The 27456-nt window shown below is 41.0% G+C and overlaps 1 protein-coding gene across 3 annotated transcripts in view; it reads left to right on the top strand.

The window, feature by feature from the left end:
- Positions 1-26704, top strand: part of LOC125465534 (pappalysin-1-like) — a 316341-nt gene extending 289637 nt beyond the window's left edge. For all 3 annotated transcript variants that reach the window (XM_048559167.2, XM_048559166.2, XM_048559165.2), the window contains one exon: positions 20296-26704. In XM_048559167.2, coding sequence (XP_048415124.2) covers positions 20296-20409 — 114 coding nt within the window. In that variant the 3' untranslated portion in view covers positions 20410-26704. The remainder of the gene's footprint in view (positions 1-20295) is intronic.
- Positions 26705-27456: the final 752 nt, after the last annotated feature.

Genomic DNA, 27456 nt, shown 5'->3' with positions numbered 1-27456 from the left:
AACCACTGATCCACTGTACTTCCCCAGCGCTGGAGTGAATTGTCGGCTTAAATTATCGAGGGGAGTGGACTGAGTCTAAACATGAGGTAGATAGGGAAAGTGTACATGTTGAGAACAGTGGAATTGAATCTACATTCAGCAACACATTTTTGAAATAACAACATAACTCCCATCTAAATCTTTCAATAAACAAAAAAAAACAAATGTTAATACAGTTTGCAGCCTCTTCTCTGAGCAAAAACTTTCCTAAAAGTGCCATCACTCCATAAAAATTGCCAGCCAATGATAAAGCAGTGATGAATTGCAAATTTCTGACTTTAAGGCAATAGATAAGTAATTGTGCATATTTAATTTTCAGCTTCAGTCTTTTTATTTGAAATATTGTTGAGATTGAGCAATGACGCCGATTGTGATCGGGTTGCAGCTTCAGGACCAACAGGCGATCTGGTTCATTAACTATGTCTGGGCAGATTGAAAGCCACATACTGTTACTTTCAATTTGTGTTTAATCTATTTAATAAATATATAGCAATCTTATACAGCACAAGGCAAGAATATTTGAGCAACATGGAGTAATTGGGGAGCTGATAAAATCTACTTTCCTGAAACTTTTCTGCCTCTTTTATGCTTTTTTATATTTTGGATAATGACCATATAATTATAAAAGATATACGTGTGTGGCAAGTACACACTTGCCAGTCAGTGACGCACACACTGTACAAACACTAAACTATAATAATTTCAAGAGCTTATTTTTATGTCAGCATTACATTTAATTTCTCTTAATAATGTGTATAGCCAGATGAAAGAAAAATACATTGTTAAGTGACTGAAGGCTTTTGGAACCTAAAAGAACTCTTTGGTGACATCTATCACTTTGGGGACTGTTTACAGCAAACTTGTTTCAAAGGGTTTGAAAAGTCGGCCATCGTTTTGATGCTTCCACATGAACTTTGTCCTCTTAAAACCTTCAGCAAAAATAAAATATTTTGTTGAAATGAACTTGGCAGCCTTTTAGTCTGCAACTTTATTGAGTAGTGCTGTTGTCACTGGTAGCAGCCAACTTTAATCATTCACCTCTCAAAAAGCACGGTAAAGGGATAAACAGTGTTAAGCTTATCAGAATGCACTTATGGAGGTGCTCCACTTTGAGACAGAAACAAATGCCCCGGAATGCCATGCAATCATGTGCTCAGCAGAAAGATGTAAATAGAAGTACGGGACATTGGTCAGGCCACTGTTGGAATACTGCGGGCAACTCTGGCCTCCCTGCTATATGAAGGGTGTTCTGATACTTGAAAGGGTTCAGGAAAGATTTACAAGGATGTTGCCAGGGTTGGAGGGTTTGAGCTACAGGGAGAGGCTGAATAGACTGGGGCAGCTTTCCCTGGAGCATCTGAGGCTGAAGGGTGACTTGACACAGGTTTTTTGAATCTTGAGGGGCAGGGATGGGGTGAATAGACAAGGTCTTTTCCCTGGGGTCGGGAAACCCAAGACTAGAGGGCATATGTTTAAGGTGAGAGGGGAAAGATGTAAAAGGGTCATAACGGGTAACTTTTTCATGCAGAGGGTGGTGCGTGTATAGGATGAGCTGCCAGAGGAAGTGGTGGAGGCTGTTACAATTACAACATTTAAAATGTGTCTGGGTTGGTATTAGAGAGATACGGGCCAAATGCTGACAAATGGGACTAGAATTATTTAGGATATCTGGTCAGCTCCGTGCTCTCAGGCTGTTTCCCGGGACGCACATCACCAACATCAACTGCGCCTGAAGGACCATCAATGCGGTGAAAGACGCTCTTTGGTCTGCCCGCAGCTTGCTGGTCTTCCAGCTGAAAGAACTGACCCTGACCGAGTGTTGCAGACTGGCGCACTCCAAGGTCCAGGACTACGTGCTGAGGGACGCGCTAAAGCTTGGGGCAGCCACCCCCAAGGCGCGATGGGGAAAGACCACCGTATGAGACCCCTTGGCCGGAATGTAACATGGGCCCTATTCGGTAACTGGGCCCAGCTGGCTCCTTGATAATAAAATGTGAGGCTGGATGAACACAGCAGGCCAAGCAGCATCTCAGGAGCACAAAAGCTGACGTTTCGGGCCTAGACCCTTCATCAGAGAGGGGGATGGGGGGAGGGAACTGGAATAAATAGGGAGAGAGGGGGAGGCGGACCGAAGATGGAGAGCAAAGAAGATAGGTGGAGAGGGTGTAGGTGGGGAGGTAGGGAGGGGATAGGTCAGTCCAGGGAAGACGGACAGGTCCGTCTTCCCTGGACTGACCTATCCCCTCCCTACCTCCCCACCTACACCCTCTCCATCTATCTTCTTTGCTCTCCATCTTCGGTCCGCCTCCTCCTCTCTCCCTATTTATTCCAGTTCCCTCCCCCCATCCCCCTCTCTGATGAAGGGTCTAGGCCCGAAACGTCAGCTTTTGTGCTCCTGAGATGCTGCTTGGCCTGCTGTGTTCATCCAGCCTCACATTTTATTATCTTGGAATCTCCAGCATCTGCAGTTCCCATTATCTCTGATACCAGCTGGCTCCTTCCCCATTTAGTCAGGGGGCCAACGGGGACTGTGCGGGAAGACGACCGCCGGGGTTTTCTCTTGTTTTTTGCGTGTTCCTTTTAGTTGGTGTATGTACCCCGAGAGTAACCTGGAGCGGCTAGCATGGCCGGGTAGGTGTGTAAATATGTTTATTTTTTGTATTGTACAAAAAAGGTTTTTTTTAAATTAGCATATCTGGTCAGCATGGACGAGTTGTACCAAAGGGTCTGTTTACTTGATGTGTGTCTCTATGACTCTAAGAGTCTGGCAAACCACTAGCTGGCACCAAAATAGGACATGGCTCTCTCTGTCTCTCTGTCTCTCTGGGTCAGTCAGGGTGGCCTGTCATTGGAAAGCAAATAGGTTGCTGGCAGAGACCAGTCAGCTAGAATCAAGGGAAGAAACAGAAGGCACTTATAATTCCTCATGTAAAGATAACTTGTGTGTGATTGTACTAAAGCCAATTTAAAGAAACTTCTTTTATGCCATACAGTTAAAAAGAGAACATTTTTCACGACCTCGTGATGTCTCAAGTCATTTAAGTACTTTTTGATAAATAATAACTTTTCATGTGGACCTCTCAGTTCAGAAAAGTTCAAGCAAGTCCTCACGTTTTCCCTTCAGACCATATTTACACTTTATGCCTGATGATCTTGCAATATATATCTCAGGCTTAAAGTACTGTCATTCCAATCTTCAAGCGCAGCTCTTTTATGTTTCTGATGCCACTGTTGGGTCACACTATAAATCAAAGACTCATCTGCATTTTCTTTCAATCCTATTTCGACAGTCACTGCTGTAACACAGAAAGCACAACAGCCAATTTATGCATAGTAAGTTCTCACAAACAGCAATGAAGTAAACCAGACAGCCTGCTTTAGATATTAGTTGGGGCTAAATCGTTAAAAAATGCTCCAATGCCACTCTTCAAGTAATGCTTCAGGATCTGCTATGTTCACTGGAGGAGTCAACAGGGGCACCTCAGATTTAATGTATATTTTTCTCTAATTCCTTCTAGGAGGACACACAGCTACTGTTGCTCCAAACATGTTATTTGGAGAAAGTAAGCATATAGCAGCCCTCCCATTGTCACTGTCATCATGAATTAACAGAAATGAATAAGCCATTACATAGACAAACATGGAAGCATGGTGGCTTGAATACTGTACTTTCAAACAGCTGCTTTTACACTGCGGCATTGAACAAAACCATTCCTTTTACTCTTTATTTTAATAGTGGTGTCAAATGATTGAGAAGTGAGAAAATAAACCCTTACTTTTACATTACCATTGTCAAGGTGCACCTCAGAGGCAAGCCGCAGTGTAAAAGCAGCTGTTTGAAAGTACAGTATTCAAGCCACCATGCTTCCATGTTTGTCTATGTAATGGCTTATTCATTTCTGTTAATTCATGATGACAGTGACAATGGGAGGGCTGCTATATGCTTACTTTCTCCAAATAACATGTTTGGAGCAACAGTAGCTGTGTGTCCTCCTAGAAGGAATTAGAGAAAAATATATGCTTGTTATTCAAGAGTATCACATGTATGTTGTGACACAGACTGGGGCAACTTCGCATAAAGTCTTCTAAGTCACTCTAAAAAATATTGATTTTAGTTGAATTTGGCCTCAGATAGCAAACAGCAATTCTAATGTCGTATGTTCAGAATGGACTAGCTGTTGAGAGTTCATTTGTAACTTACATATTAGACTGCAAAACTACATTGCGAAGGAAAAGTTTTGCCTGTGCAAGCATCTTTGAAATGTCACAAAAACATAAAAAATTGAAGTGGGGAACTGAACTGACCTACAAAACCCATGGGTTCACTTGCAGAAGTGCTGTAGGTAAGAAAAGGCAGACTCAGACACCAGCCATAGCTGATTAGATACCACCTTCATCTTAGCTTAATTCCCTTCCTGCCCCAGCATTTCACTGACTGTAATCTCCCAGTTGTTTTTTCGTTTTAATGTTAGCCAGAAGTAAAAGCTGAACAATCTGAGACAAGGTCTCCTGTGAGTTGGGGCCACGGTAAAAGGGTAGTGAGGCCTAACAAACATCAGAGCCTTTTGAACTCTTTGGACTGAAGTAGAGCTTATGAGCTCAGAGTATTGGATTCCTCACAGAAGGAAAGCAAAGTCTTTAAGGGGCCATAGTTTAAAATATGCCAAAAAAATATGGAACATACCAATTCTCAGTGGGGGTCAAACCATGCAGACCAAAGAATGATCATAAATAAAGCTCTTTTATATTTTTAAAGAAAATCTTTCATCACTTGAAGACTTTTTTTCTTAAAAAAAAGTAAATTTCTTTTAAACAACAATTCTTCTTCAGGCAGTATTTTAATGAACATTTCACACTACACTATACTTTCCTTAAATTAAAGAAGACGCAAGTGTCAAATCGACTTCCACCTCAAAATCAGGGCATAACAAGCTAGTTATCAAAATCAGGGCCAGGCAGTTTTTAAAGGCAGACTGCATTCCTTCCTCAAGCTTCAAGTAAATAATTCAAGAGAAAATTCCTTTGTGGGAACTGCCCTTGAATAAAATTAGTTTAATTCAGAGTTGACGTCCAGGTACCATTTGTTTATTGCTGTAAATAATGAACTCAAGATTTTCATTGTTTTTTTTTTGCTTCTGAATTGTCCCTTTCTCCTAACTGCTTTTCTGAAAATGGAACTGTCAAAATAGTTCAGTCAGTTAAAGGGACCTAGTATGAACTAATTCAAGACAAATGCAGGAGCCTGACATGCAAAGCCCCCTTCTGTCCAGGACATAATAAAGAGTATTTTCTAACTCTTTGCAGATCTGAAGAGTCGTATCTGATTGGAGAAGATAACTCTGTTTTCTCTCTCCACAGATGCTGCCACACCTGCTGAGTTTCCCTAGTTGTTTCTGTTTCTTTTATTTCAAATTGGCAGCATCCACAGCATTTTGTTTTTATTTAAATCAAGATAGGTTTCCTACCAAAATCATGGCCATTGCTTCTTCTATCTCAGCTGCTGGCTGACTGCTTTACCAGTATGCAGCATATTGTGTGGTTGTTTCAGACTTCTGACATTCTTGTTTTTAGTTTTCACACGGAGACAATCCAACCACACTTTGCTGGAAAATATGATTACCTAAAGCAAGCCTGTCCAAACGATGTTACAATGCAGAATATCAAAACACCCTGGCAATTGACCCTTGAAACTGAGGCAATTCAGTTCTACTGAAACTGCTATGTTTTGCTCCCTAAGTTTGAATTTCTTTTCCATGGAGATTGAGCAAATGTGATTCTCTGACTGCACTGGTAGACAAATCCTAAATCAGAAGGTCATGTATGGTGTTAGTTAGAACTGGTATTTGAGTTAAATGTAGGTTTTTTTTAATTATGTAACTTATTTTTCTCATCAGCCTGTTCAAAAATGTCACCACACACCTCTGGAGTAAATGAAACTCGGACCTGGGTCTCTCAGTCTTAGAGTAGGGACACTACCACTGGGCCACAAGAGGGCTCTTAATGTCAAGATTGACTTAAACCATGTATGTGGTCCGTGGAGCACCTCAACAGTCAATTAAGATAAAAAAAACAGTATAAACAGTCCCAATCTACTGGAGGGATTCCTTTGCTCAACCCTAGTGGGATCTTATGATTCTGATAAATCTATATGATCCTATTCATTATTTCAGAAAATATCAACTAAAAAAAATCAAACAGAGATATGATGATGGCACAAAGGGGCTAATAACACAGACACAATGGGCTGAGTGGCCATTGTAAATTGTAAATTCGTGTGAATTATCTCAGAGATTATTACCTGCAAATGAAATCTTTGAGAATAAGGACTGAAGGGTTCAACTAATCACAAAAGAGAGAAAAACGTAATAAAACTTATAGCTGGAACACATGTCCCACTTGCTGATGCTTTAGTGCAGAACTTTGTGTGGAAGAACTCTTAGTCGGAGTGCTTAAGATGGAAGTTCACCAAAACAGTTCTTTAAGGTGATCATATTGGATGACTTCAATGCATTCAAGGCTAAAAAGAGGACAAACAAATCAACAGAAAATCAAAAACATAAAATACAAGACATTAAGTGTTTGTGTTAGCTAATGTTTTGGTATTTAAAATGTTGCCTGGCAAAGGATGCTATTAAAACCTGAACAAATCGACTGTTCAAAAGCATTGTTTCCACTTTGGGGATTGATTTAAGATTCTTGATCTTAGAAATTGACATGATCCAGTCTGTAGGGAAAAGCTAAAGCAAACTGTTGTCCATTAAAGTCTTGTGTTTACTGTGTTGCATTTACAAAGTTACTCTTACAAACCGCGATTAACCTCATCGGTTTTCTAGAACAACATGGATTTCATTTGCACAGTTTCTGTGGGTTTGCTAGGCTACAGGCAAAGATTGCCTGAGCTCACAATATCATTATGTTGTTAATAGCAATTAGCACACGAAAACAAGTAAAAGGCCCATAACTAAAGTACAGCAATAAGCTGAAAACCAGCACAGATCCTGCAGTGCCTTGAACTGACAATCGGCTTATCCCTGCAACCAGTAACTGCCTTCAGCAAGTCTTTTGCAAACTTTCTTGAAGACCCTGGTTTGTTGTGGGCAAAATTGCAGAAGTTCTTTGAGAGTTTCAAAGCAATGACTGATTCCAGCTGCAAGGTTCCAAGCTACAGCTGTTTTGCACAGACTCATACACAGAATGAAGGCATTACTTTCAGATATGTTCACAGTTAAAAAACAGTGAAAACAAAACAAATATCATCCCACACTGGCGTTATTGAATATTGCTCCACCATCCAAATTTACAAAATTGAAACAGCATTTAGCCGATTATTCATTTGTCAAGCACAATCCATGAGATGTATTTTTATTCAATGCAGCAGTCTCTTCAAACAGCAGACAGGAATGAGATCATGGACAAACAATATTGATTGTTGCCCAGGCTAGAAGGGGGAAGAGATAGTGTAAGCAGTTGGAGAATTTTGTTTTCATCTGCTGCCACCTTCACTTCGCCTATTTAACCTTTCCTTGCTGCCCAGATAAGAATTTCCAACTAGCTTAAAGTTGAAAAAAAAGCAAAAATTGTGAGAGAAACTCAGCTGCCCTGGCAGCATCTTTGGCGGGAAAGCATAGTTAATGTTTCGGGTCCAGTGGCAGTTATTCAGAACTTAGCAAAGTTAGAGGGCCCTTATACATTTGTAGTTGGCATTGATGTTGGTTTCTTCATTTATAAACCGTGTAATGTCAATAAGGCATAAAAAAAGTTGGGCTGTCATTGGAGTCAGCATGACCACCTTCAAGTCATTACCATATTTCATTGTGACAGTGATGGTGGGGCAGTTTCTGCTGGCACCATAATTTATCTTCAGTGGAGGTGGTGTGGCATAACTGCCAGTGCAGATGCTTTGACTTGTTGCTGAGCTGGCAGGAGCAGGCAGCTGTTACTCAGTAAGCACTGGCCTGAGTAAGAGGCCAAAGAATTGGCGCCAGATTAAATTAATCCATTAAGTTGATGCAGAAACACTGCTGACTGTCTTTAAATACCAAAGCTACAATTAGAAATAACAAAACAAATTTATTAGCAAGAAAGGGGAGCCAGGTAGAAGGTTTCCGTCTAAAAGTTACTGGGGAAGATGATTAAAGGACATGATTAAGATCAATTTAAGAAGCAATTGAAATATTAAAAAATTGAGTGTTCAACAGCACTGTCTCTACTTTGTAGACTGAGATTAGAATTTAACATGATTCAGACTCATGGGGAAGATTGTAGAGGGTAAGAGTTGAGAAATTCAGTGAGAAGTGGACAGATCATTTAGATTGATCAGGAAATATTAGCCTTTTGGTTCTTCCAACCTTATTTGCTTTCCAAAACGTGTTACACTTTGCAATAAAGCATACCATAAATCAAACTTGTCAAAAAGCACTCATCGGGACTCAGGTTTGGCAAAAAGGACACCAATTTATACAGCAAGATAAGAGTGTGCTGATTAGTTGGACTATCATTGGCATGGAGATACAACAAGAGCAGTTAACTGTCAATCTGTTCTTCAGTGGTAGTATCGCTACCTTTGAATTGAAAAAAAAACTTGGGTTCAAGTCCCACCTATTCCAGAGATGTACCATGACACATCTGAACAGGTGGATTTTCCAAAAAGAAGCTTAACTGATAACTCTAGTTCTCAGACCAGGCACATAACACCAACGATAGCCCAACCAGTCTGCACTCACACTGTTTCAATTGATGCCTTTTGTTTTTAATCAAGCCTGTTCCCTGCATCACAGTCATAACAAATACAAGATGAAAAGCTTTAACGTCTTACCTCCTGTTCGCAATGTTTCGGTTCAGTACTACCAAGCAATGATTTCAATGTATTATCTGGTGATTGAGTGGACCTTGCAAGCACTTGAGTGGTTTGCACAAGGGTAGTACCTTTGATAAAGAATGTTACCTTTTGCTTGTGGCTGTGGGGTGAACCGAAGAATCCTGAGTAGGATGGGTCCAATATTTTGCCTGTTAATGAGGTGGCCAATTCATGAATATGCCCTCAGTATGGAAGTAAAACCAAGAGCGGTGTTTTCAAAAAGATGAGTCCAAATAAATTGGTCATTGATCCAATGTCTGCTCAAATAGGACACTGGCTGTCGCATTCATATAGTTGCAAAACTAACTATTCATTGGGCATAATCTTCTGATTTGGAGAATTTCTGTGTTCAAGACCAAATGCCACATCTATATCTTGCTGGAGATCCTCCACTCCTGCCTCTGAGAATTTTCTGGAGGCAACTAGTTAAGACGCTGAATTTTTGCAGATGTTTTGGCCGCATCTCCTCCCTTTGGGCCGATGTCCTGTTGCTGTCCTCATTTGAGAGATGGGAACTGTAACAAAACGTAAATATAACGCCAGGGCATGTCAAGATAGAGACATCCATGGAAGGTAAAATGACTGCAACTATTTAGCCTCCAACCAAAGCTGAAGACCTGTGACAAGTGGGTCTGGGGCCTGCAAGAGTTTGATGTAGTGAGTTATTCAGCTTCACTGCCTCCTAAGGCCTACAACCCACAATGTGGGCCCCATCTGCCACAATTAGGGTCTTGGCAACATGGCTGACTTGACCTCAAATAGTCAATTAATTGGCACTAGTTGGTTACTTGTTGGTGCTAGTCAAGTAGCTTCTTCTGTTGTCTCTCTGTCTCCAGTAAAGATTGTCCAGATTTCCTTCCCAATGTCCCTCACAGCTGTACTTCCACAGATCTCAAAATTCCACCCATTGCATACTTGGGGTAGGTTGAAAGCTGTTATGCAACTAATCATAGAATAGAATCCCTGCAGTGCATAAGAGGCTATTCGGCCCAGTGAGTCTGCAGTGGCCCTCCAAAAAGCATCCTACCCAGACCCTCCCCCAACATCATGTCCCTGTAACCCTGCAATAGCAATGGCTAATCCAGCTAGCCTGCATATTCCTGGAAACTACACAGCAATTTAACATAACCCGTCCACCACATCTGTGGGAAGAAACCGGAATTCCTGGTGGAAACCCATGCAAACTTTTCATATTCATCCCAGACTGGAAACAAACTCAGGCCCCTGGCACTGTGAGGCAGTATACCATAAATCCACTGTAAATCATTTACGCAAATAAAAAAGCAGGAGCCAACTTGTCTTGCCCACCTCTGGAGCAGGTGGGTCTTGAACTTAAGCCTCCTGGCTCAGAAATAGGGACACTGCCACTGCACCAAAGAAGCCCTTGAAAAATGTTTGCCTTATTTTTAAAGGTATCCAGAAGCGCTCTTACACACAACTGAACAGTTTCATTTTCCATTACTAAATCCCCTGTGATACTTTTCACCCATTATCTGCTATCACTAAATCACCCTTGTTTCCAATTAATGACATTGCATGCGATGCCTGGCAAAGGTACTACAGACCACCGAAGTCGAGGGAGAGATAGGGGAAGGGAGTGAGAGACAGAGAGAGAGAGAGAGAGAGAGAGCACAAAACCAGACCTTTACCCTTGTATCCAGAAGTGCTTTTAAATATAACAACATCTTTTTTATCCGCATCACCTATTTTTATATATATATATACTTTTTTTTTTGCATCTATTAAGCCCTTAAACTTATGCTTCAATGTGTATTAGCTACTCTCTTGTCTCTGAAGCATATGATGTTTCATTATTTAAATGAATTTCATTGAAACATAGGATTTGGGGCAGGAGGACGCAATTCACCCTTCGAGTTTGCTCTGCCATTTAACATGATCATGGCCAATCTTATCCTGATCTCAACTCTACTTTCCTGCCTGCTCCCCATATGCTTTTACCTTGCTTTTGATCAGACTCATATCTATTTTTTTTCTGGAATCTATTGATTAATTCTGTGTCCACTGCACTCTGGAGCAGTGAGTTCCACAGATTCACAACCCTCTGAGAGTAGTTTCTCCTTGTCTCAGTTTTGAACCTACCCCCTATCATTGTCTACCAATGACCTCATGTTCGAGACTGCCCCACAAAGGGGGATACCTGTTCAGCGTTTACCTTGTCAATCCCTTTAACACTTTATATATCTCAGTCAGATACCTCTCATTCTTCTGAACTCCAGTGAGTACAAGCCCAATCTATTCTACCGCTCATCGTACAATAGCTCTTTCATCCTTGGAGTCAATCTGGTGAACGTCCTCTGAGCCACCTCTAGAGCCATTGCATTCTTTCACAAGTAAGGAAATCAAAACTGTGCACAATTCTCCAGGTGTGCTCTCACCAATTTGAAAGACATTACAATTTCTACCCTGAAAAGTTTCCTCTGGCAACCAATGGAATTTAATGCTTGGTATGGAAGATGGAGATGTCACAGTTATGCAGTGTTCATGTGTAACTGAAACTGAAGCCAACTTTGAGACAGTGTTAATGTGCATTAAACCATGAAAAGGACCAAGGTTAGCACAGCTAGGTCATGCATAACTCCGAATACTTTAGTGGAAATTAATTTCATGACTGGCAGTGAATGGTCGAGGTCTGGAATTAGCATCTTGTGCAGGATACAAGATGTTACAGTATTTCTCATGTATCATCACAGGGAGCCAGAATTCACTGTAAACCATGTTTTCTTTGGCAATGGCTTTAAAGATAGATTTTTACTCTTTGGGAATTCAAGCCTGTGTGAGTTGTTGTTGTGGTGGAAGACTCACCTCAGGGCTTTCCTGCACTTGATAGTCTTCTGATTGATGCTATCACTTCTGTGTTGGTATACAGCCAAAATGACATTGGTGCAATGATGATGGCGTAAATGGAGCCCAAAATTGACATTTTTATAAATGACTCCTAAACTGACAAGTGTAATAAATGGCGTAACATTGTATGTAAGATTGCATTGACACAAATGTTTGGCGATAAAAACCTCTTGGATCATTTTGTGCAAAAAGTAAACCACACCTTTGAAATTCTGGCCATGGGCTTTCATTTGGGATGTAATATTGGCATAAAACCACATTTGAAGCAAACACTGTACAAAACTTTTGCAGCTACAGTACAGCATTTGAGATAAACTGAGATTGAATGAGTTTATACCATCTAGTGCTGCCAATCTACTTTAGTTGTGAACAGATGCTTAGTCCCCTTGAATAGACAGTGCTGGTGAACTGCAGAAGCATTTGAAGGAGTGTATTTCCAAACCTTGAAGGCCAAGGTTCAAGTCCCACGTACTGCAGAAGTGTGTCACAACATGTTTAAACAGGTCATTTAAAAACATCTTTGAAATTGATTACAATGCATGTTGAAGCTGCAAGTGACATGTGTTAAATCAACAGGCAAACTCCACTTTGAAATGCTTGTTCCGGATCAAGTGTTTTTTACTTGTGGTGCTGCAAGTAGAATGATAGTTTGTATAGCTGGAACAGTTCATAGAATCCCTACAGTGTACCATTGGGCCCTTCGGCCCAACAAATCCACACCGACCCTCAGAGCATCCCACCCCTAATCTACACATCCCTAAACACTGTAGCCAATTTAGCATGGCCAATCCACCTAATCTTTGGATTGTGAAAGGAAACCAGAGCACCCAGAGGAAACCTACATAGACACGGGGAGAATGTACAAACTCCACACACACAGTTGCCTGAGGGTGGAATCAAACCCAGGTCCCTGATGCTGTGAGGCAGCAGTGCTAACCACTGAGCCACTGTGCCACCCAGAAAGAATTAAAAAGAATTAAATGTTTCCAAAACTTACAAGGATTACATTCAATCCCTTTTTTCAAGTTCCCATAATCCTTAAACAGAATGTACACCAAATAACGTATTGAAGCCTTGTTAGCACAGGATCTCCCCACTCCAGCCCCACTTAATTTGGTACACATTGTTCTACTGCAGAGTTCCATTTGGTGAAGAATGAAACTATTGTCAATGTTCACACACTTCTGGAAGCTTTTTCACACGGACTCATCTTCCAAACATTCACTTGACCCAGCCAGTTGAGTTTTCATCTGTTCCCATTTATACGGGAGTATACACAAATGAATCCCCAGTTAATGTTCATCACCTGAGTACAATTAAACAATGAATACCATTTGCAATATGACATGCACCTTTAAAAGGCCCTAGCTTAAACTGTTGTCAATCCCTACTGCCAATGAAAGGATAAAACATGGCACTAAGAGACGTGGTGCAGTGTACTGCCTCTACCAATAACCCAAAAGCACTAGGTTCAAGTCCACCTTGCTCCAGAGGTGCATCATAAGATATAATTCATTTTGTTTTATTTTAGTGTGCCCTAATAGGCATTCAACAAGGTTCTGCATGGTATACTGGTTAATGAGGTTACATTACATGGAATCTAGGGGGAGCTAGCCCATTGGATACAAAATTGGCCTGAAGGTGGACGATAAGGGAGGTAGTAGAGGGTTGTTTTTCTGCATGGAGGCCTGTGACCAGCAGTGGGCTGCCGGGCTCGGTGCTGGGTCCGCTGCTTTTCATCCTTTATATAATTATAATTATATCCTTACTTTCCTTACTCAGCATATTGAGTACAGGAGTCTGGACATCATGTTGTGCCTGTACAGGACATGGGTGAGGCTACTTTCAGAACACTGCAGTCAAATCTGGTCTCCCTGCTATTGAAACATGTTGTGAAACTTGAAAAGGTTCAGAAAAGATTTACAAGGATGTTGCCATGATTGGACGGTTTGAACTGTGGAGAGACGTGAATAGGCTGAAGCTTTTTTCTGCAGAGTGGAGATGAGCAGTGCCCTTATAGAAGTATACAAAATCATGAGGGGCGTAAATAGGGTGAATAGCCAAGGATTTTTTACCCCAGATTAAGGGAGTCTAAAACGAGAGGGCATAGGTTTAAGGTGAGAGGGGTAAGATTTAAAAGGGGCTCGAGGAGTAACTTCTTCATGCAGAGGGTGGTGCATGTATGGAATGAGCTGCCAAACAAAGTGGAGGAGACTGGTACAATTACAAATTTTAAAGGAATCTGGGTGGGTATATGAACAGGAAGGGTTTAGAAGGACGTGGGCCAAATCCTGGCAAATGGGACTAGATCAGTTTAGGATATCTGACCAGCGCAGAAAAGTTAGCCCAAAGTGCCTCCTTCTGAGCTGTGTTACTTGATGACTCTTTATCTGACCAGATTGATTAGAAAAATATCTCTAATGTAGCAGTCTTATTACTCGTAGCTAGTTTGCAAGTCCAGAATTAAGATCAGATGTACTGTAGTCTCCCAGTATGAGTATGTGCCAAAAGAACGCATCAGTTTTACCAATCCTTGTTATGACAGATACATTTACATTGAATAGAAAATAACATAATTGTACCTGTTGTGTGGTAAACATTACTACTCCAAATGTGTAAAGAATTAAGTGAAATTGAACTTCAGTTGTACTATTTCTGAGAAACTATCTCCCTTGCTGACCGAGAGATAGTAGGAATTGCAGATGCTGGAGAATCTGAGATAACAAGGTGTAGAGCTGGATGAACACAGCAGGCCAAGCAGCATCAGAGGAGCAGGAAAGCTGATGTTTTGGGCCTTGACCCTTCATCAGAAATCCGGGACCTCTTGGGGTACTTGCCTCAGACTTGTTAATCAACATCAGAACATCCAGGTTCATGTTAATTAAGGGCATTTATTGACTAGACTTAAGTAAAATACAGGGGGTGTCTCCAGTATTGACAGACTGTGCAAAGAGACTACTGGCATCCAATATTCGCTTGTGACATTTGTATTGCTGACCAACTGTTTTTTGCCCGAACTGCACAGATTGCAATGTCAGAGATAATGGGAACTGCAGATGCTGGAGATTCCAAGATAATAAAATGTGAGGCTGGATGAACACAACAGGCCAAGCAGCATCTCAGGAGCACAAAAGCTGACGTTTCGGGCCTAGACCCTTCATCAGAGAGGGGGATGGGGGGAGGGAACTGGAATAAATAGGGAGAGAGGGGGAGGCGGACCGAAGATGGAGAGCAAAGAAGATAGGTGGAGAGGGTGTAGGTGGGGAGGTAGGGAGGGGATAGGTCAGTCCAGGGAAGACGGACAGGTCAAGGAGGTGGGATGAGGTTAGTAGGTAGCTGGGGGTGCGGCTGGGGGTGGGAGGAAGGGATGGGTGAGAGGAAGAACCGGTTAGGGAGGCAGAGACAGGTTGGACTGGTTTTGGGATGCAGTGGGTGGGGGGGAGGAGCTGGGCTGGTTGTGTGGTGCAGTGGGGGGAGGGGATGAACTGGGCTGGTTTAGGGATGCAGTGGGGGAAGGGGAGATTTTGAAACTGGTGAAGTCCACATTGATACCATATGGCTGCAGGGTTCCCAGGCGGAATATGAGTTGCTGTTCCTGCAACCTTCAGGTGGCATCATTGTGGCAGTGCAGGAGGCCCATGATGGACATGTCATCAAGAGAATGGGAGGGGGAGTGGAAATGGTTTGCGACTGGGAGGTGCAGTTGTTTGTTGCGAACTGAGCGGAGGTGTTCTGCAAAGCGGTCCCCAAGCCTCCGCTTGGTTTCCCCAATGTAGAGAAAGCCGCACCGGGTACAGTGGATGCAGTATACCACATTGGCAGATGTGCAGGTGAACCTCTGCTTAATGTGGAATGTCATCTTGGGGCCTGGGATGGGGGTGAGGGAGGAGGTGTGGGGACAAGTGTAGCATTTCCTGCGGTTGCAGGGGAAGGTGCCGGGTGTGGTGGGGTTGGAGGGCAGTGTGGAGCGAACAAGGGAGTCACGGAGAGAGTGGTCTCTCCGGAAAGCAGACAGGGGTGAACTTCAGTTCACCTGGGCCATCTCCAGCACATCCCTCACCTTCCTGGACCTCTCAGTCTCCATCTCAGGCAACCAGCTTGTAACTGATGTCCATTTCAAGCCCACCGACTCCCACAGCTACCTAGAATACACCTCCTCCCACCCACCCTCCTGCAAAAACTCCATCCCCTATTCCCAATTCCTCCGCCTCCGCCGCATCTGCTCCCACGATAAGACATTCCACTCCCGCACATCCCAGATGTCCAAGTTCTTTAAGGACCGCAACTTCCCCCCCACGGTGATTGAGAACGCCCTTGACCGCGTCTCCCGCATTTCCCGCGACACATCCCTCACACCCCGCCCCCGCCACAACCGCCCCAAGAGGATCCCCCTCGTTCTCACACACCACCCTACCAACCTCCGGATACAACGCATTATCCTCCGACACTTCCGCCATTTACAATCCGACCCCACCACCCAAGACATTTTTCCATCCCCACCCCTGTCTGCTTTCCGGAGAGACCACTCTCTCCGTGACTCCCTTGTTCGCTCCACACTGCCCTCCAACCCCACCACACCCGGCACCTTCCCCTGCAACCGCAGGAAATGCTACACTTGTCCCCACACCTCCTCCCTCACCCCCATCCCAGGCCCCAAGATGACATTCCACATTAAGCAGAGGTTCACCTGCACATCTGCCAATGTGGTATACTGCATCCACTGTACCCGGTGCGGCTTTCTCTACATTGGGGAAACCAAGCGGAGGCTTGGGGACCGCTTTGCAGAACACCTCCGCTCAGTTCGCAACAAACAACTGCACCTCCCAGTCGCAAACCATTTCCACTCCCCCTCCCATTCTCTTGATGACATGTCCATCATGGGCCTCCTGCACTGCCACAATGATGCCACCCGAAGGTTGCAGGAACAGCAACTCATATTCCGCCTGGGAACCCTGCAGCCATATGGTATCAATGTGGACTTCACCAGTTTCAAAATCTCCCCTTCCCCCACTGCATCCCTAAACCAGCCCAGTTCATCCCCTCCCCCCACTGCACCACACAACCAGCCCAGCTCCTCCCCCCCACCCACTGCATCCCAAAACCAGTCCAACCTGTCTCTGCCTCCCTAACCGGTTCTTCCTCTCACCCATCCCTTCCTCCCACCCCCAGCCGCACCCCCAGCTACCTACTAACCTCATCCCACCTCCTTGACCTGTCCGTCTTCCCTGGACTGACCTATCCCCTCCCTACCTCCCCACCTACACCCTCTCCACCTATCTTCTTTGCTCTCCATCTTCGGTCCGCCTCCCCCTCTCTCCCTATTTATTCCAGTTCCCTCCCCCCATCCCCCTCTCTGATGAAGGGTCTAGGCCCGAAACGTCAGCTTTTGTGCTCCTGAGATGCTGCTTGGCCTGTTGTGTTCATCCAGCCTCACATTTTATTAGATTGCAATGTCATATGTCTTTGATTCCTAGATAGCGTAGAACTTATGAAATATAGAATACCTTTTTTCTGAGCCTTTCTTTTGGATCAAGGTATTAGAAACACTAACAGGTTTCTTGTGAAAAACCCAATCTCCCAAACCATCACAACAAGGGTCCTCCTGAACAAGTTCATGACAGGCCCAGAGACTGTGTGTATCCAACCTCCACAGCTGGGACCTTAGTACAAGTCCCTTACACACTTGTAAAGTGACACATTAATGAGGAGTATCCCCCTAAACACTAGGTGATGGACTAAACACCTCTGCCTCTTGATCTGTTGAATTTAATCACTCTGTTCCGGGATTAATGTTTGCACAATTAAGTGAAAACTTCAGACCTTCAACGGCCAGAGTGATGTTCGGCTAACCAAAATTAAGTTTAGTGTAGAAATAAAAGAGACTTGCTGAACCTGACTACTTTCAAAGTCCTGTTTGTTCTTTCTTCCCCTCCCCCTGCCGAATTGCACAGATTACTTTCCAGTAGCTCCTTTTGTGAAAGTGAGTGATACAATATTCAGTGTCCCAGCAGACTGCTCACATCGTGTACACTGACAGCAGTTCTCCAAGTGAAACATGAGGCAGCTTTCCGCATCTTTTGGAGGATGCTGGTTGCCCACTTCCCAATAGAGCCTCATTATGAAACTGTGGAAGCAGATTTAAAAAAAGACTAAGTCCAACAGCTCACAAATTCATCATCTCAAGTTCAACGCCATTTCAAGAATAATTTGTAATAACATACACTGTTTTAATTTAGTAAAATACCATAAAACAAATAGAAACCCTGTTTTAAATTAGACTAATGCAGTTCTGTAATGAACATGCTGAGTTGTTAAAGCTTTTATTTATAGCAATTAAGGAGAATGGCCGGGTCAATAAAAGCTGGATTCGTCTCTACATCAAAAAGATATATTTTAAACTTTGCAATGAATCTTTTCATCTTCTGTTTCCTCTCAGCACAGCAGAGGTTTTCATTCACCCCATGCAGTTTTATCTGAAATGGGTTAACATCTGTATGACAATATAAAATATCAGTTTGTACATGAGCACATTTAGTGTTCGCACATGAACTTCGCTGTTTGGAAGCATTGCTCTCTGACGTCTTTTTTTTCAATCCAAATTGATAAATATGAACAAACCTTCCAAGCTAAACAACAGGCAACTGCAAAAGATTTAGATGATGTATATAGAAGGGGTAAATTTCTGGCACCGCATTTCTGGCAGGGAGCCTGACCTACTGGCAGGACATAGCAAAATTAAGGCATGCACTTCCCCATGGTTTTCCAAACATAAGTTTGTACAGCAGCAGAAAATAACACCTATACTGTACTGACACGCATTGGAAATTCCAAGAGAAAATTCACACAAAATGTCCACATCCAGAGAATAAAGTTATTTCTTAGTAAATAGTATTTCCCAGTTAGTAAATATATTTTTGTTTAAATCAAATGTACACTTTGGCCACTGATTTTTAAGAGATGCTCTTGACAGAACCTTCAAATGGCCAGCGTTTTGGTGAAGCTGAACAAGAAATATTGACATTCCTGCTTATTACAGCAACAGTTTGGGATGGAAACATTCACAATCTTTGTGGCAATCACTTTTACCAGGCTGTGGCATGTTCCCCATACAAGACTTCCAACAATATAAAGATTTACAAAAGAGAAACTGAATTTAAATTCACTACATTGCGCAACAGTGAAACCAAAATCTTAGTTTTCGCACTCATTTCATGAGCAAGTAGATAATATTGAAGTTAAGAATTTTAAATATGTGTTGATGCTTCAGTATAAGGTAATATTGTTATAGCCCCAGAGGGCTGTTCTCTCATAAGAGACAACTTGCAGTGGTCTAACCTGAGGGTCACCTAGGCTTACATGAGGGGTGAGGTTGAGAAGGTGGAACCTTTATGTTGCCCTCAGTCAGTGTGGCAATTGAACCTGTGCCGTTGGCCACATTCTAAATTACAAACCAACTGTCCAGCCAACTGACCTAACCAATCCTCACTTAATAATGACACAAGGAATAAAGTATGAGCCTACATTTCCTGGAGGTTTTGTTGAGTGACGTTTTTTTAAGCTTGTTACTAAAAGTATGTTTTGTTCCCCTCCAGTTCCATATGTTATCAGTGAATATATCATGATTGCTTGATAGTGACAAGCAATGAACTCCATCTTCTATTAATTCTTTGTCAGCTCACATATACCCTGACTATTCCATGTGCCCCTAATGATTTTTGGAACATTATTGTTTTGGCCATGTTTTCAGTGTTTGGATTTGAAAATATAACTTGCAGTGAGACAGATATCTGCTTCCCAAGTGTAAACAAATATCTCCCACACCCCTGCCATGAGAAAGAAGGAACAAACTTGCAATTCAGTAGTGCTGCTCACATAGCCTTGAGACACACTAACATAACAAGATGATGCTTGCAGTTGCTAGAGTCAGAGATAACACAGTGTGGAGCTGAAGGAAGACAGCAGGCCAGGCAGCATCTGAGGATCGGGAAAGTTGATGTTTCGGGTCAGGACCTTTCTTCAGAAGAGAGGCCCTGGCTCGAAGCATCAACTTTCCCGTTCTTCTGACGCTGCCTGGCCTTCTGTGTTCCTTCAGCTCCACACTGTGTTACCTCTTGAGACACTCTAAAACACCTTGTAATCAAGGAAATACTTTTAAAAAGTGTGTTCATTATTTCCATTGCCAATGTGATGTGTGTCATTCAGGAAATGTGTAATGGATGACATATGAATGCGCAAAGTCTATATCATGGGACACAATCGCCACGCAATCCATGATTGATGATCTCAACTCTGTTTTAAACTGATGCTGTCTGGGTGAAGGTGGAGTGTTACCTGACAATGCTTGATAATGGAATAAGATGTGTCACTGAGTTTAATGTACCATTCTATTTTCAATGCACTCCTGTGGTTGAATAAATAGTGGAGCAGAGAACATGGTGTTGGCAGCCTGACATGTTATTTTATCTTTTTTTGTTAATCTCAGCTGACCCTCTCATGTTGTGCACCCATCTTTAATAGAATCCTATGCCTTGCAGGTCATACCCTTTCCGATGTCTTGTGAACTTCATGGAGATTGTGCTTGTCGAGACCCCACAGCTCAGGAGCACGGCAAAGTGAGACAACAACGCTTCTATCACAGCCACCGTTAACCAGGAGGAACCAGGAGCGGAACACAGCTGAGGGCAGACTAGAAGAGCCACACACTCCTTGCTGCTTATGAGAGAAAACCTCTCTGACCAGATAACTAACACACACACACACACACACACACACACACACACACACACACAACTCTAACAGTCTGCCTTCTGTCTGAAGACTGGAGTGAGAGAGAAAAAAAACAATAAAGACACAAACGACACATTGAATGAACAAGCACCCTCCCAACTCCGAAAAAAAAACAGCATGTTTCAGACTTGCTTGTGTGGTCTTTTCTGGCTGCACATCCCAACCCTAAAACAAATGATGTCTATTTGATTTTTTTCAAAAAAAAACACAGTTCGAAATACAATTCCCTCCAACTCCAAACTTGACAAACATTAGACAAAATAAAACAAAAGAAAGTGAACAATCCACATATAGCAGGAAAAAAAAAGCAATTGCGCATGGAAGGATTAAAACAAATAAATAGAAGGAAAAAAAATTAATGCAAATGTTCTGAAAAGAAACAGCCGTTATCATGGCTGCCGCTGCTGTTACTGGACAACTGACCTACTTACAATGTAAGAACAGGTATCACCAAACCCAAACTGCGGTCTGTCTGCCTTAAGCAAAACTTCAGCCTCCTTTTAAAACCCTTTGATTTCATCTCTTGTGATTTTCATTGAAAACCGTGCCAGCCAAAAGGATCTGCCACATGTCAGGGAAGATAAACCTGCGCATAGTCATTCCAAAGACCCTCTTCAGTGAATATGGTCTCAAATGAGCAGAGTTTCAAACCAGTGAAAGGCAAATGTAGGCGTGGCAAGGTCAATTTTATGCACAGAAAGCAACTGCCATGCCAAATGCACTTCAGGGCAAGGGTAGGAGATGGGAGGGGAGAGCATGGAAGTAATGAAAACAGTTTTAGCATCCTTGGTAATGTGGTGTACTCCATAAACTGGTTGCAGAAGCAAGCTAAGCACAAAGCCAGATTCACCAAAGTTGGCAACTAAGAAACACAATGACTGGATGTAGGACTTTGCCAGCCTAGCAGGTGTACACAGAGTTTCCACGAAAATGCATGAGATCTGAGCTTTAGGAACTCACATACAAATACTTACAACAGTCAATGTTAAAACAACTGTTTAAAAAAGATAAGCACTGGACGCTGCTATTGTTTTGACGTAATTGTAGGAACAGGCATGGCCTTCTTCATCGGTATTGATCTTGTGATGAGTGAGAGTATGCCTGTGTGCATGCTTTTCATCAGATTTATATTAAACTTAACAGTGACTCTATGTTCGAAATATGGGAGTGGAGTTGTAAAAGCGTGCAGCTTTTGTGCATCATCCATTTCAATAAAACCAAGGAGAGGGACAAACAGATGAAACAATAGTCAGTTCGTAAAAAGTGTCACATGTTGGCAATAATCATAATAGTGTCCTATGTTCACCATGTCCAATTACCGAGCACACTTTGCAAAGTGATTATATCAACAATTGATACATGATACACACAGGTTGAAGGAAAGAGGCAAATTGTCAGCATAGAACACAACAACAACCAAGTGGTTGCACCATCTTCAATAAGGAATCGAGGCAGATCAAAACTAGATTTGTGAGGGAGAACCCAGGAGGAGAATAGATTTGTGATTTAAGGTGATTATTGCTTAGTGTTAGGCGTAATTACTGTTATAATACTCAGTTCAGTTGGTGACACCATTAATTTACCGACAGTGCTAAATTCTTTGCCACTAGCTTACAAAATTGCTCAAAAGTGTAAAACATCTCTGAAACATGCTTCTAACATACAAAATCAGCTGTTCTCCTCCGTCAGGAGATGTGACTTGCCTTTTCCGCTCCCTCAGCATTTAATATTCCTAAATTGTGTTTATGTTTTTCCACATTATTAGATGCATATATCAGAGTTGTAGAAGTTAGGTTGGATATAACCCTTGTCAAAACGATCTGACTCTATATTTGATTATGAAAGGAATTGAAGTCTATCGGTATAAACAAAGACAGATTCTCTTGTGCATAATGGAATACAAAGTAAATTTACTGTTTATACACATTTAGCAAGCATTATATCAAATGTTACAATGTTGTGGTTTATCTGCAGTCACAGCTCCCCTTCAGGCCTTAGGTTCAGCGATTTTTTTAAAATCAAGAATGTACTGATCTGTTGCTATCATGACTGACATTCTATACATTTGGTTTATTTGAGTTTTGGAGAAGTTGCATACTTTTTCCTGTTGGGAAGTCTTGTAAAGTTATTTGGCTGCCTGTAGGAAGTGATTAAGGACAGTCAGATTGTAATCATTCTGCCAGAATTAAGGACAACCATAAGAAGACTGTTTTTTCCAACATTTCATTTTCTCTTATACTGCTATGCATTTGGGTCTCTTTAACCAGCTACAGTACCGTCATAGCTGGATAGGATTTTTTTTTATGACTGCAGAAAGCATTGATGAGAAATTCATTTGCCCATTTACTTACAGAAATAAAAGAGCCACAACTCACCTGAATATTTAAATATCAAGCAAACTCAAGCCTTTATAGCCTTTTGGGATGAATAGGTTTCAATGCTATGTTATAAATTAACTCCAGAAATCGGAAGCCTTTGGTTTTGAAGTCAAAAGGTCTAAGTAATACTGGCAGACAGCCTTTTGACATTATACATAGAGGAATGTTGGCAGCCAATATACTCATGCCAATTTCATCCACTATTGGTTTCCAAATAAAAATGAACCCTACCTAAAGAGCACTATACAACAATCCATATGGTACTCATAATTTCCTTGCAATAATGTAAAAATTGTAGACTTAATTCATTAGCAAATAACCTAACAGATAGAATATATAGAGCAAAACACCTCCAATTTGACTCAAATAAAACTAAGGACTTGAGATTACAATGTGAATATTAGTATAAAAATACTTAAAGCAGGCATACAAAATTATTTTAACATCTTTAAGTTGGTTCGAACCTTGTTTAAAACAGTGAACAGAAATTTTGCACAGATGTGTTCAGCTAATATTCACACAAGGTTAATTTCAAGACCTGACTCATTAAAGGTGATAGTATAAATGTAAATTGAGGAATGTGTACATCATTAAATTCTTGCAGGAAAGCGCCTCGGGAGAATGATGCACTTCTTGATTTTCTTCTGAACGTGTGCTTGCCTGTAAGATTACTGACATTGGCTTTATTTTACAGAAAGAGCTTTGCGCAAATTCTGTAAAAAAAACTGTGCACACACCCCGCATCACTAACCCATGTTTTTACATTTTTGCTGGTTTGCATCTAAATTCTCCTAAAAACAGTATTTACCTATAAAATCCGATGGGAAGAACCTCAGCAAGTGGTTCATACTTTTGGCTGGTTGAAGTATGTTTATATTAAAAAAAGGTGGAACATGCCAATTTCAAAGGAACTTTAAAAGAGGCCAAGCTACCTCCCTTCTCTCTTCCAATTCACCTGGTTGTAACTGTCGGTTCTTATAGGGTTTACCTGTGTTCTACAAGTGATTTCATGCTGCAAACCCCTGACAGACAAGGTTATGCAAACTGCATGGACCGAGATTGATAAGAAAAGCTACCACAATGTTAGTGCTTAGGCAAAATAAAAATCTATAGTTTTCTGTAGGATTTCGGTGTACAGTTGCATTGTAATGTCTTGTTGATTTTTGTGCATAGTATTAGCTCCAGATAGAGAAAAAGAAGAAAAAAAAGGTTTTGGCATTCAATTGTTTAAGTGTTTAAATGTGTTTACTTGTACCTCTGTTATAAACTTTTACTTAATTATATTTAATCAGTATTTTATACTGTGCTCAGTAACTGCATTTGAATTTTCTGTACAGTCATATACAAAAGTCTACATCGGTGTTTTTTTTTGAAAAGCTGCTAAGGTCAGACAGGTATTTTTTTTGTTTATGATTCAATTTTTAAAGAAGAATATTGCTTTGCATACATAATAACTCATGCTTTTTTTAAAAAAAAGAAAAAAAAGGTGATTAGTTTAGCCATAATAGCAGCCATTAAAAAGGGACAATCAGATGTAGGAATCAAATTTGGAAGAAGTTGCTGAGTTTGGCATAAAAATAATTAAATCTTACACCTGCATTCAAGCATTTTATATGACAGTGAGGCTTGTTGGGAAGACCCTTGGCTTTCGCTAATTAATCACAATTATTTTGTTTTGTATAATCTACAAAATGTGTATTATGATAGTTAACCAACATTTGCTTTTTTGTGTTGTTACTTAACAGCATACCGAAATATTGCTGCTTTTAACGTTGAAATATTTCAGTCATGGGAGGCAGATAAATTCCGTTTAAATACAGAATACCTGTCATTTTTTAAAAGTCCCAAGTCACATCTATTGATGGGAAGCTGGCTATTTTTCTTTTAAGTGAACTGGCCACAGTAATATATTGTAGAGCAGTTTCCCTCATAGTTAAATGGGGTGAACTCATTTGCAAAGTTTCCACATTATCTGTTCAGACATTTCAATCTTCCAGAAGAGTGCATGAAGTCCTGGTATCTGATCGAACATTTACCTGTCTGCATATTGCAAGTCAAGCTGTGATTTCTTTGAAAGGGGATTTTTTTTCATATGGTAACTGCCATTGTGAACAAACCTGGTATTTATTATTCATGCTAGTTATCTGTTGGGCACCTTATGGAAGCCATGAAAACAATAATCAAATGAAGTGCTGAAAAAATGTTATAAATGTAACAGTCTACTGTAATATCATATCCTTTGCTGTACCTCATGCCTGTAAACTAGCTGCTTTTAATTTAGTTTAATTTAAATTTCCTAGCAATATATAAAGATGTAAATAGTAGAGTTATTTATTAAGAATGTCATCCGTTTTTAATTTATATTTACACTTTATCATCTAAGTTATTTTTACAACTTTACAATTCAGTTGTTACAGCCATTTTATTACCTTAATGGTGTGATAGGATATCAAACCTACATGATATGGACACTGTGCTCATGTAGATGTCTAATTTTGAAGTACAGAACATCTAACCACATGCAGGTATCAAATGTAGCACAACAAATGTGTCTGTGAAATGAATACCCTTGCCATTGTTGTGACTTCTTTTTGCATTGGAGCCTCCATTCCTCTAGAAACGTTTCCAGACTAATGCCCTCAAAAGGAAAAAAGCTCGTAAACACAATTTCACTGCTTAAAAATTATGAACTGATGTTCAGTGGGTATAGCAAAAATGAAAATCCAATCAAAATGCATGTCTTAAATATTGATTCTGAGTGGGAAATATTTGATTGTTGTTGAGTTTCCATGCTAACTATCCACATGGCAGGACTATACACAAACCAAAGCTCATATTTATTGTTGATATAACAAAACTTCCATAATTGTGCAGGAATCCCATCTGAAATCAATGTTATGTCAGACCCAGAAGTTTGCATATTTGTTGAAACAAATTGTAGCATTTGAGGTGGCCTGATTGGAACATCCTTTCAGTAATGTCTGGCTGGACACACCATTGAGTCCCCAGATGAAAAAGAAAATGCCTCTTACTTCAGACTTGATTAAACATTTTTATGAACTATCAAAATACTATAGAAAATAAAAACTCCTCTTGCAGAAAATATATTCAAATACAACAGCATTTTGAAAACATTTTACGTTCCTTAGTATCAATTGTAGATAATGTCATGACTCATGAAAAGCTGACCATCTATTTAAGTCAACTGCATTTTACAACATTTCTTTATATCCTGTATCCCGCACAGCAATGGCAAAGTGTATCAAAAGATCCTTGTTGTGAATGTTTTGAAAGAAATGCTAATTCTGTTTATCTGTTGTATGCAGTCACTGTTCCTGACAAACAAACTTTAGCTGCTTTACCCCAGCATCAATTCAGATGCAACAAACCGTTGTCAGGACAAGTGAGCAGAAGCTGACATTGAAACTCAAGGAGCTGCTCTTGTACAACAGGTGATTAGAGCAAGTGTGAGCAGCTTTACAATGGATCAAAGATGACCATTGGTGCTGTACTTCAATACCATTATGGTGTGCAGAAAGCACTGGTAAATTAGTGGAATCAACTCCACTAACACATACTCACAATGCACTGTGTTGGGCACTTACCACAGACATTTTATGTTTTTTTTCCGCTGCATATATTATGTTGGTGCTCTGACTTTACACAACAAACATCTGTCTGGTGTACTGTATATTTGTTCCTCTGGAAATAATTATTTCTTATGGATAAATAATGTCTCCTCCCTGTTATGTATTGGTTAGAAATAAACACTGGCTAAATGAAGGAAAGTAAAGGTGTGGTGTGCTTCTTTTAAAAAACCTCAATATTGAATTTTGTAATCAATGTCTGCCTCGTGGTTGTACGCCTGTCATTATTGCTTTAATGTGGTAGGTCCATTGCACAAAACAGGCTGTTTCCAAAGTAGACATGCCAATTTAAGGGTAAGCCGGTTTGTACGGTCTCCCTTGGTTAGATCAAAGCTTGTTACACCCATCAAACCTGGAGCCAATACTAAAAAAGCAGTGCTTCTCTTCCAAGACACACTGAAGGGAATGAGAAACCTGTGTCACATATATAGATAATTAGGAGTTTGATGAATCATACAGATTAGTTACTGGATACCTTCAGAGGCCTTACACTTCAAGTGTAGCCTCAGAATTGTCATATCCAAGTGCCAATCACCAGAATACTACCGCAAGATGAAAATCACCAGCTGCTCAGTTCATGTGAAAGGTGTCAAGGCGATAAAAATAAACACCGGGATAAATAAACGCATCAATTTCTCCCTCCCCCTCATGGCACACAGTCTATTATTCAGGAATGTCACAAAAATAACAAATTGTTAAAATGATTTCACCATCTCATCATCTTTACACCAGTTAGGACAATAATATGAATCAAGGCATCGCACAGTGCAAAGGTCTGGAGAAAATACATCAATTACCTTATGTTCAGTGATTTAATGTTGAAACTGTCTGTAAGTTGTCCTTCAGAACAATTTGCACTTTTGCCTTAACTGCTTTCATTTTC

Source organism: Stegostoma tigrinum, chromosome 29, assembly GCF_030684315.1.
Source record: "Stegostoma tigrinum isolate sSteTig4 chromosome 29, sSteTig4.hap1, whole genome shotgun sequence".
NCBI lineage: Eukaryota > Metazoa > Chordata > Chondrichthyes > Orectolobiformes > Stegostomatidae > Stegostoma > Stegostoma tigrinum.
This window is presented reverse-complemented; position numbering and strand designations above follow the sequence as displayed.